We start from the raw sequence: 13,245 nt of genomic DNA on the forward strand, positions 1-13,245 counted from the left end.
ATAGAATCTAACTTCTAATATAAATCAGAACGAAATATATTTCTAAAAGTTACAAAAGGGAAGACACAAACACTACAAGAAAGAGGGGCTTTTCCGTCGAATTATTTACGACGATTCCTAGTCGTCGTAAATTTACGACGACATTACGTCGTATTTACGACGATAGAAAATTTCGTCGTAAATTCGACGTAAAAAATAACCCTCGTAAAATCGTCGTAATGTTACGACGATATTACGACGAATAAAGAACGAATTTTATTTCGTCGTAATCTTGTCGTAATATTTACATCGATAATACGACGAATTGTCCTCTATCTTGTAGTTGACGTAAAATCGATGTAAATGTGATGTAAATTTTATTTCGACGTAAATTTGATGTAAATATGCAATGGTAATATGTTGGTAACCAAACAAAAAATTCTATATATACCCTTTCTTCTCTCATTATTCCATCAACCAAAAAAACATATAAAGACACAAATTTTTTGAGTCTTTGAATGTTTAAGTAAAATTTTTAGTAGTTGAAATTTATATCAAATTTCAGAAACAAAAAGTCAAATATTTGTTTTTGAAATGTCTATATACGATCTACGAAAGTGGATGTATACGCCCAAAAATGGTGATGGGTCGTTGACTGAAGACTTCAAAAACGGATTGGAAATATTCATGTACCAAGCCGGCCTTCTGGAAACTGTAATTGAAAGCGGCAAAATGTATTGTCCTTGTGTGAAATGCAAAAATAGGAAACATATTCTTATTGACACTGTCTGGCAGCATTTATTGAATAGAGGGTTCATGCCCCAATACTTTATTTGGTATCAGCATGGAGAGGGATATGGTCAAAGTAGTGGTCAGATGGCTGCACGGAGTAGTAGTAATCATCAAGAACATGTGGATTTTGAAGCGTCCAATGATTATCAAAGTAGTCAAGTTCAGGGTGAAGATCATGATAGGATGCATGAAATGATTACTGATGCATTTCATGAAACACATGCTGATACTGTTGAGGAGCCCAATGCAGATGCGAAACGCTTTTATGATATGTTAAACGCAGCAAAACAGCCTCTGTACGAGGGATGTAGGGAAGGTTTATCAAAATTATCATTGGCAACTCGGATGATGACAATAAAAACTGATCACAATCTATCTGAAGTTTGCATGAACGATTGGGCAGATCTTATTAAAGAGTATTTGCCAGATGATAATTTGGCTGCTGAAACGTATTATGAAATTCAGAAGCTGGTTTTTAGTCTTGGATTGCCTTCTGAGATGATTGATGTTTGTGTTGATAATTGTATGCTTTTTTGGAGAGATGATGAGAAGCTTGAAGAATGTCGTTTCTGCCAAAAGCCAAGATATAGACCGCAAATTGCTGGGCGTAAGAAGATTCCTTACCAACGAATGTGGTATCTTCCTATCACTGATAGGTTAAAAAGACTATATCAATCCGAACGGACAGCTGCGTCGATGAGATGGCATGCGGAACATTCACAAACAGATGGCAAAATGACTCACCCGTCTGACGGGAAATCTTGGAAACATTTTAACACCGTACATCCAGACTTTGCTAGGTCTAAGCGAAATGTTTATCTTGGTCTTTGCACTGACGGGTTTAGTCCATTTGGTATGTCTGGTAGGCAATATTCATTATGGCCTGTGATTCTTACGCCATATAACCTTCCTCCAGATATGTGCATGCAAAGAGAGTTTTTGTTTCTAAGTATATTAGTCCCTGGTCCAAATCACCCGAAGCGGGCCCTTGATGTGTTTTTGCAACCACTCATACATGAGTTAACCAGTTGTGGCATGTTGGAGTACGAACATATGACTGTTCGAGTGGTAAAAATTTTACGATGCGAGCGGTGCTTATGTGGACAATAAGCGATTTCCCGGCATACGGAATGCTATCAGGTTGGACAACGCATGGGAGGTTATCATGTCCTTATTGTCTTCATAGGACTGATGCATTTCAGCTTAAACATGGTAGGAAAACCTGTTGGTTTGATTGCCACCGTCGGTTTTTACCACCAAACCATCAATATAGAAGAAACAGGCGTTTGTTTATAAAGAACAAATTGGTTCGTCTCCCTCCACCAGTGTACCTAACTGGAGTAGAGCTTGAAGCGCAAATAGATCATTGGGGTGGACTTGAAACGGTCCCCCTTGGAGGAAATTGGCACACTCCTGCGAATATGCCTGACGGATATGGGGTTCATCACAATTGGCACAAGAAAAGTATATTTTGGGATCTGCCTTACTGGAAAGATCATTTGCTTAGACACAATCTTGATGTTATGCACATTGAGAAGAATTTTTTCGATAACATCATGCATACTGTTTTGAACGTCCAAGGAAGAACCAAAGACAGCGTTAAATCACGGATGGACTTACCTGATATATGTAACAGAATTGAGTTGCATATGGTGAGTAATGGGAAAGCACCTGTTCCTGTATTTCGGTTGGGTGCTGAACAAAAAACAGCATTGTTTAATTGGGTATCATCAGCCGTGAAATTTCCTGATGGATATGTATCTAATCTGGCTAAATCTGTGGATAAAGGACAAAAGTTTTCAGGGATGAAAAGTCATGATTGTCATGTGTTTATGCAACGGTTACTTCCTTTTGCGTTTGCTGAACTCCTACCGGGACATGTCCATGAGGCACTAGGAGGCATTGGAGCTTTCTTCCGTGATCTAAGTACAAGGACATTATCAGAAGATGTAGTTGCACAACTGTCTACAAATATTCCAATATTGTTGTGCAATTTAGAGAAAATATTCCCACCTGCTTTCTTCGATGTTATGGAACATTTACCTATACACCTCCCTCATGAAGCAGATTTAGGAGGACCTGTTCAGTTTAGGTGGATGTATCCGTTTGAACGATTTATGAAGCATTTGAAGGGTAAGGCCAAAAACTTAGCAAAAGTTGAAGGGTCTATCGTGGCGGGAAGTCTGACAGAAGAGACTTCTCATTTCACGTCTTATTACTTTGCTCCAAAGGTTCGTACACGCAAACGGGCTCCAAGACGTTATGACGATGGGGGTGTAGGACAAAGTTACGCAGTAGAAGGTGTGCCTGATATATTCTCACCAATTGGACGTCTAAGTGGGAAACTAAAAGAAACTTGTTGGTCAAACGAACAAGACTCCCACAGCGCACATACATATATACTTCTGAATTGCGAGGAATTGGCACCTTACGAGAGGTACATAATTATAACCATGTATTATTAAAATTTGATTGAACAGACGAAATGTCCTTAACAATGTTTTAAAATTTCAGCACTTTCGTCAGTCAAGTCCGAGAATGCATTGACGGTGTTTCAGAAGATGAAATTAACAAGCGAAAAGACCAACATTATGCATTGTGGTTAAAAGGTCAAGTCGAGCATGATGACATGACATATGCAGTATGGTTTCATGAGTTGCTCCTAGGTCCTATTTCGAAGATAACTACTGCAGCTATGTATTTCACACGTGGCTATGTTTTTCATACTTATAGTCATGGCACTCAACGGGCAACTACAAACTATGGAGTTTGTGTACGAGGTGAAGTAGACTTTTATGGGATCATCAAAGAGATAATTGAAGTGGAATACCCCGGATTAGTCAGAATGAAAACTGTTCTATTCAAATGTGATTGGTTTGATCCTACGGTAGGTCGTGGAGTGCGAATTAACAAATTCGGAGTGGTAGATGTAAACGCATCTCGGCGATACAATAAGTTCGAGCCTTTTATACTTGCATCTCAAGCAGAACAAGTCACCTTTGTTCCATATCCTCGAGTTCGGAATACGGGAATTTCATGGCTGGTGGTTGTCAAAGTTGCTCCAAGGGGTATAATTGATGGTGTAGATCTCCCGCCAATGCAACAAGATGATTGTGTCGACATTACAGCACCGGATGTTGAAGAAAATGTTCTTTTAATTGATCCACGTAATCGACAAGTTGAAGATCTACATGGGGACGAAACTGAAGAAGGTGTTGACGAATTTCAAACAAGCAGTGATGATGATGACAATGATGATGAGGACACCGAGGAAAATGTTGATGAAGACTAATTAAATATGTTCATGCTTTGAACGTTTCAATGTAACATTAATTAAAGCCAATTAATGAAAACTAATTAAATGTTGATGAAAATTTGTTAAAGTGTTGACTTGGACATATGTTGACTTTTACGACGAATTTACGACGATTTTTTTGGAATTCGTCGTAAATTCGTCGTAAAATGCAAACCCTAAACCCTATAGGGTTTAGCTTTCCCAACTTACAGAATGGTTTTTGGGTTTATTTTCCTAAGTATACTGATGTATTATATAAGGGTCTGTAGTATAAGGTTCAGAATCTTGTAGAAATGTGGTTTTATTACGACGAATTTACGACGAATGGGTGTTAACGTCGTAAATCCGTCGTAATGTACCATCGAGATACGACGAATGTGTGTTAACGTCGTAAATCCGTCGTAATATACCATCGAGATTACGACGAAATGTAACCCCTAAATCTTATAATCTATCTTTTCTGGGTTTAGGGGGATTTTGATGAAGAGAATGAAATGTCTTACATCCCATAGTAAAACACTTTCTAACAAAAAAAAAAAATTTCAAATTTGACATACACAAGATGTATGGTTTTGTCTTACATCTTACTAAATTCTTTATTAAGTTATGTAAACATGCTAGAAAGTTATACACACCACATTTATCATGAATAGACATGCTTGTATGTCCTTATGGATGTTTCAATTTTTGAATTTCATCAGTTTTGGTATAATTCGTCGTAAATTCGTCGTAATATTACGACGAATTTACGACGATTTGTGGATACACAGCCGTCTTAAATTTTTATGATTATAGTTACGACGATTTTACGACGAATAATACGATTCGTCGTAAATCGTCGTAATGTTACGACGAATTTACGACGAATAACACGGATCATCGTAAAATCGTCGCAAAGCGCAGATACAGCCACGTGTGTTTGTCTTATTCGCTTTGTTATACGGTGGGACCTTTGCGACGAATTTACGACGGATTCGTCGTAAATTCGTCGTAACTATTACGTCGAATTTACGACGAATATAAATTCTATATATAGGACCTCACCCCTTCCTCATTTCGTCGCTTATCTCTCCTTCCTCTCTCTCTGCTTCGTCCTCTCTTGCATTCCTCCTCTTTTTGACGCAAAAAAAAGGTAATTATTTTTTTTTAATTACTTTAAATTATTTTATTATTAAATAGTTTAGAAATTCAAACGGTTTAGGTCGGGAATTAGTTTAGGCTTGGAATTTGTTAGATTTAGGATCGGAATTTCTTAGATTTAGGATCGTATTAAAAATTAATTGTAATTAATTTGAAAAATAAAATTTTATCGGTTTTGCAGACGATGACTCGACGGAGGACGCATTACATCAATTTCATGGCGGATGGACACTCTTCCCGGGCGTCTGCCTCGGGAAACACCGGGACCGATGTCCCTTCATCTTCTGGAGCCTCCCAGGTTCCGAATACCGCGGAGCCGTCTCCACCACCGCCTCCACCATCGCCTCCACCACCACCTCCACCGCCGGCTGCCGAACCGGTACCCGCTCCTCCTCATCCGTATGCCCAGTTTACGGTTGAGGATTTACTAGCCCTACCGGGACGGGGGGCTTTACGACGTCTGGTTCCCGGAAAAGCGGAACCGGGCTCTTATTGGTTGAAGGCGTACTGGCTGGACCCGCATGCCCAAACCACCGCTGCTAAGTGTTCGGCCGTCCGAAACCGGGTCGATCCGGTGACTGGTGAGAAGTTAGTGACCCCGCACACTTCTGGCCAAATATCTTTTGCGGGAAGACGTCTCATGATGGTAAGTAATTATTATTTTAATTTAATTTTATTTATTGCTATAATTTATTAAATATTTTTCACTAATGTTTACTAATTCGTAGGCCGAGGAGAACGGAGGAGAACTACCTCCAATGACGAAGCTCTTCGAGACCACTCACCGGAAGAGGGACGGGACCTTTGTCGACGCTCGGTCCGAGGAGATCTACAATGCCGCTATGCAGCGGATCGCCGAGCGGGAGACCCAGGCCACACCTGACGGTACTATCCAAGTACCGTTGACCGTCGCTGAGCAAGACCAGATTTTCGAGGAGGTATGATCTATTTCAATTTTTTTAAAAATTTATTATATTTATTACTTAATAAATCATTAACGTTTTTATTTTCTTTTTGTAGGTTGCTCCGAAGAAGAAGGGCCGAACCTTAGGGATGGGCTCTATTAGAGACTGTCCTGCCGCCTCGGCTTCCGGATTCCGCACGCAGGAGGATCCGAGTCAGCTTCGCCAGGAGCTTGCTACGGCCAATGCTGAGATCACCACTCTCAGGCATGAGCAAGTGGCCCAGAAGCAGGAGCTCACCGAGATGCACGGTCTCTTCGACATCATTGCGGAAGCGGTTCCGCAGTTGGCCACCGCAATCCGAGCGAGGCAACAGCGAGCACGAGGGGTCTTTGAGACCGGTGGTACTTCCGGTACTGGACCATCGGACCAGCAGACGCAGGGTCAGTCTTCGGCTCCGGTAGTGCAGACGGGAAACGACGGTCCAGCAGCGACGGGCGGCCAAGACGGAGAGCCTCCTCGTGACGTCGATCTGAACCTCGACGATTACGAAATCACATTGTAGATTAGGTTTTTTTGTAAAAAACAATTTGTATTAAATTTTTTTTTTTTTATAAATTATTTTTGAATTTAAATTGTTTTTTTCTATTTTTAATTTTTTATTATTTTCAAAATTCATTAATTAAATTAAAATCGAATTAAATATTTAATTTATAAATCGACGTAAATTCGTCGTAAATTTACGTCGATCTAACGTCGAATATTTAACGACGAATTTACGTCGAATAAGTTTACGTCGAATTTACGTCGAAAATTTACGACGATTTAACATCGACAATTAAAAAATTAGTTTCCCTTAATTGAAATTGTTCGTCTCCTAATCGTTGTTAAATCGATGTAATTTTACATCGATTTTACGTCGTTTTTATGTTGGAGTTCTTTCGTTGTACTTCCGTTGGAAATTTTACGTCGCATTTACGACGAATAGTTTCCGACGATTTTACGACGATTTTCCGGAGTTGGTAATTTTACGACGATTTTACGACGATTTTGGTTTTACGACGATCGTTTTACGACGAATTTTTTTTCGTCGTTAATTCGACGTAAATGCTGTTTTACGTCGATTTTACGTCGATATATGCCGACGTAAAACCCGATCTTTCTTGTAGTGAAAGTATCACCTAACATATATAAAAAAATATAGATCTACATGAGCTAACAGAAACGAATATAAAGCAAAAATAACAACCGAATAGAAAATTAAACAGCAGAAAAACTATTTTTTTAAGAAGTCACAAGATCATTAATGTAAAACACACGAAATATATAGCTTACATGATCACCAAACATTACAACCGTGCAAGTGAAGGAAAAAAATTGGTTGAAAAATCTTTAAGATTTAAGCAAATCAGATAATTTGTATATATTTTTTTATTAAAAACAATATCTAAGTATATTTATCAAGACTTACGTAAAGATTAATGGAGTAACATAACTATATGATGATTTTCAATTTTTAATATTTTTTATAATTCATATAAATATTATTTTAAAAAAATAAAACAATATTAAGTATCTATTAAGTAAGATTTACTTAAAAAATTATGGAGTAACATAATTATATATGATGATTTTCGATTTTTAATTTTTTTTTATAAAATTTAATTTAAATAAATTTTAGGAGGGGTAAAGGATAATTAACTACTATAAGATTGAATGAGAGAACTTAAAACTAAATTTTTACTTTGCATTTGCATTTACTATATATGATGATAAAATGTATTACTAATAAAGTAGAAATAGAATCTGTTTCAAAAATATTATTCGGAATGAAAAATACAATAATATATGAGAGCAAAATTTAACTCTAATTGAGTACAACAACAAAAGACGACAAAAAAAACTCTATTTCAAATAAAAAAATAGAAGTATATTCATCAAAGTATCTTACTAATTAGCTCCGATAATTTAACATTTTAAGATCCTCTCTGACTTTGACATTTTCTTCTTTTTTTTCTTGTGTTTCCTTGTTTGTCTTTGTTTCTTCATCAATTTTCCTTTTCTTGTTTCCTTTTCACAATTTTGAAAACCTTAACCAATTTCTTTTCATTTTCCCAGCTATGAACAACACAGATCCGAAAATCTCTCTTCTACAAAAAATTCTACAACCTTTCTTCCTTTTTTCTCTCTCTCTCCTCGCTTTTTCCTCTTTACTGGCCAAGTCTTACCTTTGATTCTCTCTGATATCGACTTTTGTAAAAATTCTTAAAAGTATATGAAGACCCAGAGTTTCGGAATCAACAATGGTGATCTCAAAATCTAAAAGATCTCACTTTTTCTTCTTCTTCTAGGTTTTTCTCTTTGAGGTTGATCTTAGGATCTGGGTTTTATGTATTCTCCATAATTGGTTTCGGGAATCAATAAATTTCCCTACTTATACCTTTGTTTCTAGCTAGATTCATAGAAATTTCCAATCCGTTTTTAAATTGCATTGTCGATTCGAAAAAAGCTTGAATTTTTACTACTGTATTGCCCCTTTAGTTCTGGATGCTGATGGCGAGTTTAAGTTTTAGTTCCTGACGAAGAAGAAGGAAGAAGAAGATTCAAATCGTACGAAAAATGGGGTGCATTTGCTCAAAAGGAGTAAGAACTAATGATGATTACATCGAGACTAGCCATGTGAGTATCGCAAAAGACAACCTTAAAACCTCCAAGAAACAAGCTTCTTCCTCGAGAAATAACGACAGTGTAGATCCAGAGGAAACAAGCGTTAATGGAAACGAAGCTACATTGAGGTTAATACCCAGTGATACCAAGAATATCTTCTCCGATGACGATGAGGAGGAGAAAAAGGAGAACTTTGAGATCAAATCTTCTGAATCAGTGTCTCAAAAAGAAACCACTGTGGAGTTACTTGATAATGTAGGACCATTGCAACCTAGAATGAGTAGAATTGGTAGTGTTAGGAATGGAGACAGAACAGCTAAGGTTATTGCTGGTTGGCCTTCTTGGTTGGTTTCAGTTGCTGGTGAAGCTCTCAATGGATGGATTCCTCGTAGTGCAGATTCATTCGAGAAGTTGGAGATGGTGAGAAGGCTTCTTAATCTCTGCTTTTGAATCTTAAATTGATGCTAAAGTTCTGATTTTGTTTGTTTTCAATTGCAGATCGGGCAAGGGACGTATAGTAATGTGTACAGAGCCCGTGATCTCGAAACAAACCGAATCGTTGCACTAAAGAAGGTCCGGTTTGCTAACATGGATCCTGAGAGTGTGCGGTTCATGGCGAGAGAAATCATCATCCTCCGTAAGCTTAACCATCCAAACGTTATGAAACTCGAAGGGCTAATCATTTCAAGGGCTTCAGGAAGTATGTATCTTGTATTTGAATATATGGACCATGATCTCTCAGGCCTTTCTTCAACACCTGGGATTAAGTTCTCTCAGGCACAGGTAAAACAAAGTGTGTTTGTATAGTAAATTGTGAGTGATTGTTATTAATTAGTTTTTTTAACATCTGATATGCTTTCGGTAGATTAAATGCTACATGAAGCAATTGCTGCTTGGGTTAGAACATTGCCATAGCTGCGGTGTGTTGCACCGTGACATCAAGGGATCGAATCTTCTGCTCGACCGTAACAATAATCTCAAAATTGCTGATTTTGGTCTTTCTAACTTTTACCGGGGCCAACGAAAGGAGCCTCTAACTAGCCGTGTTGTGACGTTGTGGTACCGCCCACCTGAACTTCTTCTCGGGTCAACAAACTATGGAGTTACGGTTGATCTATGGAGCACAGGTTGCATACTTGCTGAACTCTTCACTGGAAAGCCTCTTCTCCCTGGAAGAACCGAGGTTTTGTTTACGCCGATATGTTAGATGTTTTATTTTAATGCAGGAAGTGAAATATTTATAGTGGTCTTTTGTTTCTTGTATTGAATAGGTAGAACAAATGCACAAGATCTTTAAACTCTGTGGATCACCTTCTGAGGAGTATTGGAGAAGATCAAGATTGCGACATGCAACTATATTTAAACCTCAGCATCAGTATAAGCGATGTTTAGCTGATTCATTTAAGGATCTTCTTCCTCCTACAGCTTTGGCTCTCCTTGATGTTCTTCTAGCTGTAGAACCAGAAGCACGTGGAACCACTTCTTCTGCCCTCCAAAGTGAGGTTAGCCAATGAACTTCGATACTTTTTCCACCTATACTGAGGATTGCAAATCAGTATCATTGTAGCTTAGACATGTATATTGTTCTTACTTTTTTCAGTTCTTTACGACAAAACCTTTTCCAAGCGAGCCATCAAGTTTACCAAGATATCAGCCAAGGAAAGAATTTGATGTCAAGCTTCGTGAAGAGGAAGCTAGACGGTAAGATTCTTTTGCTGGAAGAGTATTACTTGTTTCACCATTCTCAAGCTTTGTCTTAGTATCCTCTCAGTAACACTTATGTGTCATGAGCAGAAGGAAAGGTACGAGCAGTAAACAGAACGAACCGAAACGATTCTCAAGAGAATCCAAAGCTGTACCGACCCCAAGTGCCAATGCCGAGTTACTGGCATCAATACAGGTATGTATCTCCTGAGTCAGTAGATGCATATGTGTATTGTAGAAGCCTATGCGTCTATCTTATTGCTCTGAATTTTTGTTCTTTCTTTTAAAGAAACGTCTAGGGGAGACTAACCAGACAAGCGTGAGTGAGAAGTTCAATCCTGAGAGAGATTCTGGCTCTGGCTTCCGGATTGAACCACTGAAGGGAGACAATCATCCTAATGGATCAAGCCAACTGAGAACACAAAGATCTTATGTCCAACGTGGGGCAGCTCAATTGTCAAGATTCTCGAACTCAGTAGCACCTTCTAGAGATGGATCACAGTTTGGAAGTGTGAGAGACGCGTTAGTGAATCAACGCTGGCTTGAAGATGGTTCAGGGAATTGCAATCTATCCCAACGGTTGCTTGAGAAACCCAATGGTTTGAGGAAAGATGACCATTCATCCTCTAGCAAAGAATCTATAATGGTAAGAAAAAACCGTGTTTAGCATTGTTGTTGTTCGTGTTCTTCTTATGTTTGTGGCTGATCACAATCTGTTGACAGCGTTATGATGGTGAGAAGAGAGATAGGATTCATTACTCAGGACCGTTGATTCAAGGAGAAGGAAACTTGGATGAAATGTTGAAAGAACATGAAAGACAGATCTTGTTGGCTGTACGCCGAGCTCAAGCTGATAAAGCTAAGAGAGACGATAAGAGACAAGCCCGAGCCTTGCTTCCGAGTAATGGAAGGTGATTTTTGAGAGATTTCTTATTAAAGTTTTAGATTTCTTTAGAGAAAGTGAAATAAAAGCAAACACTTCTACCATACTTACTCGGCCTTTTTTTTTGTTAAGACTTGTATGGTTAAGAAGAAGGGGTTAGGACTTAGGATCTTGTCTTGTATAGTCAATTGCTAACGTTTATCTGATTGATTCATTTAAATAATCTAATAAAATCTCGGTTTTGAGGAATCATTACTGTTTCAAGTTGGTTGTGAAAACGATGTTATTCGTCAACGGGCTCTCAAACAAAAGTTGTGACACATCACAATGATTGTTCTACACGAGTCCTGTGTGGATTCTTAGTTTTTGCTTCGAGATCAAAAAGAGATTGCATTCACTATTTTCTTTACCATCTTTCATCATAATTTTTGCACTAATCACCCTATTCCTTTGTGAAAATTTTCCTTTGATCATCATTATATGTCAAAGAAATTTCTTGATTTTTTCCCCTTTTTTCTCCTGCATGAATCCTGCCGTTGTTTTCAATAACTCGCAAAGTTTAATCATCTACTAAATTCGTTGTGATTTACTCATTTGGAGTCTTAAACCCGAATTGCGGTTTTTTAGAGTGAAAGCAAATCTAAAAACTTGGTGCTGTATCAGTCTCTTGTGCCTTCACTAGTACTTGATTTTGTGATAATAGCAAGTGGAATTGATCTTATATATATATGGGTGTGATCAAATACTTCTTATTATTTTACATGAGGAGTATAAAAATAGCATGAACTTACAAGTTACAATTCAAACTTTGACAAAGATGCTCTTGGAGATGATGACCATCATCAAACGAGTTGTTCACCGGCTTTTTTCTCAGTCTTTCCTTCTGCGACTGGTCCATGTTCTTTTCGATTTTACTGTCTGCAATTCTCTCTCGAGGGCTAAACAAGAGTCTTTCCAAGAAAATGGGAAGCAATTGCCAAGAATATGATTGCTAAGACGATCAAACACCATTGCCAGATTGGGACCTCCATTTTTTGTTTCTTTAGTTATGTTTCTTGGTCACACCAAAGTAAAGGCAGAGAAGAAGAGGAAGAAGGGAGAAGATGCTTGAAAGTTGTTGGTATTGTTGACCAAAAGGCAGAGGTTATGAAGAAATGATACGCAAAGACTTGTGCAAGGTCACCAATTTTATGAATTTCATAGAAGAAACTGAACTCAATAAATAATGTAAATATGACGAGGACAATGATAAAGTTTTGTGGACCTACCAATAATGCCCTCAATTTTACATTGATCGATTTTGAAGCTACTAAATTAAGAGATATTTCTGTTTTCATATCCAAAAAATGTAAGCATGAATACAAAACTCATCAATCTCGTTAAATAATCATTTTGGATTTTTTTTCTCATCGAAGTTCAAGATCAGAATTTATGTGGTTATATTTTGGAATTACCAAATCAAACTAAGCCAAATACATATTTGCTTCTATGTTAGGTTTGGTTTTAGAAGCAATACCGAAATTAGGATATTTGGTTTGGATTTAGGACTCCAGAAATTATGTTTCACTCAGAATCAAATTGGTTTAGTCGGTTCGGGTGTTGTGGGTTTAGAACTTTTGGATTTTATTCATGATCAATTATATTTTGATTTAGTTAGATGTATTTTAGACAACAAATTATAATTGAAAGATAAATAACTGATTGTAACTACGATTGCATTTTCTCATATATTTTTATCAACATTTCAATATCAAATTAATAGTTCTTGTAATGAATTTCGGTTAATTTGATTTGGTTTTACAAAATCTTGGTTTGACTCGGTTCAGTTCAAAGTTAAAAACTTTGTATAATTTATTGAAGTTATTGTATAATATTTTGGTTCG

At 37.5% G+C, this 13,245-nt stretch overlaps 1 protein-coding gene across 2 annotated transcripts; it reads left to right on the forward strand.

The window, feature by feature from the left end:
- The first annotated feature begins 8,244 nt into the window (after positions 1-8,244).
- On the forward strand, positions 8,245-11,603 carry LOC18010051 (probable serine/threonine-protein kinase At1g09600). Of its 2 annotated transcripts, XM_024160811.1 has the most exons (9): positions 8,245-8,414; positions 8,650-9,195; positions 9,274-9,558; positions 9,641-9,958; positions 10,047-10,277; positions 10,376-10,476; positions 10,570-10,675; positions 10,769-11,125; positions 11,203-11,394. In XM_024160811.1, exons 2-9 carry the CDS (start codon positions 8,728-8,730, stop codon positions 11,392-11,394), a joined length of 2,058 nt encoding a protein of 685 aa, XP_024016579.1. In that variant the 5' UTR covers positions 8,245-8,414; positions 8,650-8,727. The 2 variants fall into 2 exon arrangements, with proteins under 2 accessions (XP_024016579.1, XP_006392368.1); XM_006392306.2 differs by having other exon boundaries at positions 8,245-9,195; positions 11,203-11,603.
- Positions 11,604-13,245: the final 1,642 nt, after the last annotated feature.

Source organism: Eutrema salsugineum, unplaced genomic scaffold (genome assembly GCF_000478725.1).
Source record: "Eutrema salsugineum unplaced genomic scaffold, Eutsalg1_0 scaffold_8, whole genome shotgun sequence".
NCBI classification, from domain to species: Eukaryota; Viridiplantae; Streptophyta; class Magnoliopsida; order Brassicales; family Brassicaceae; genus Eutrema; species Eutrema salsugineum.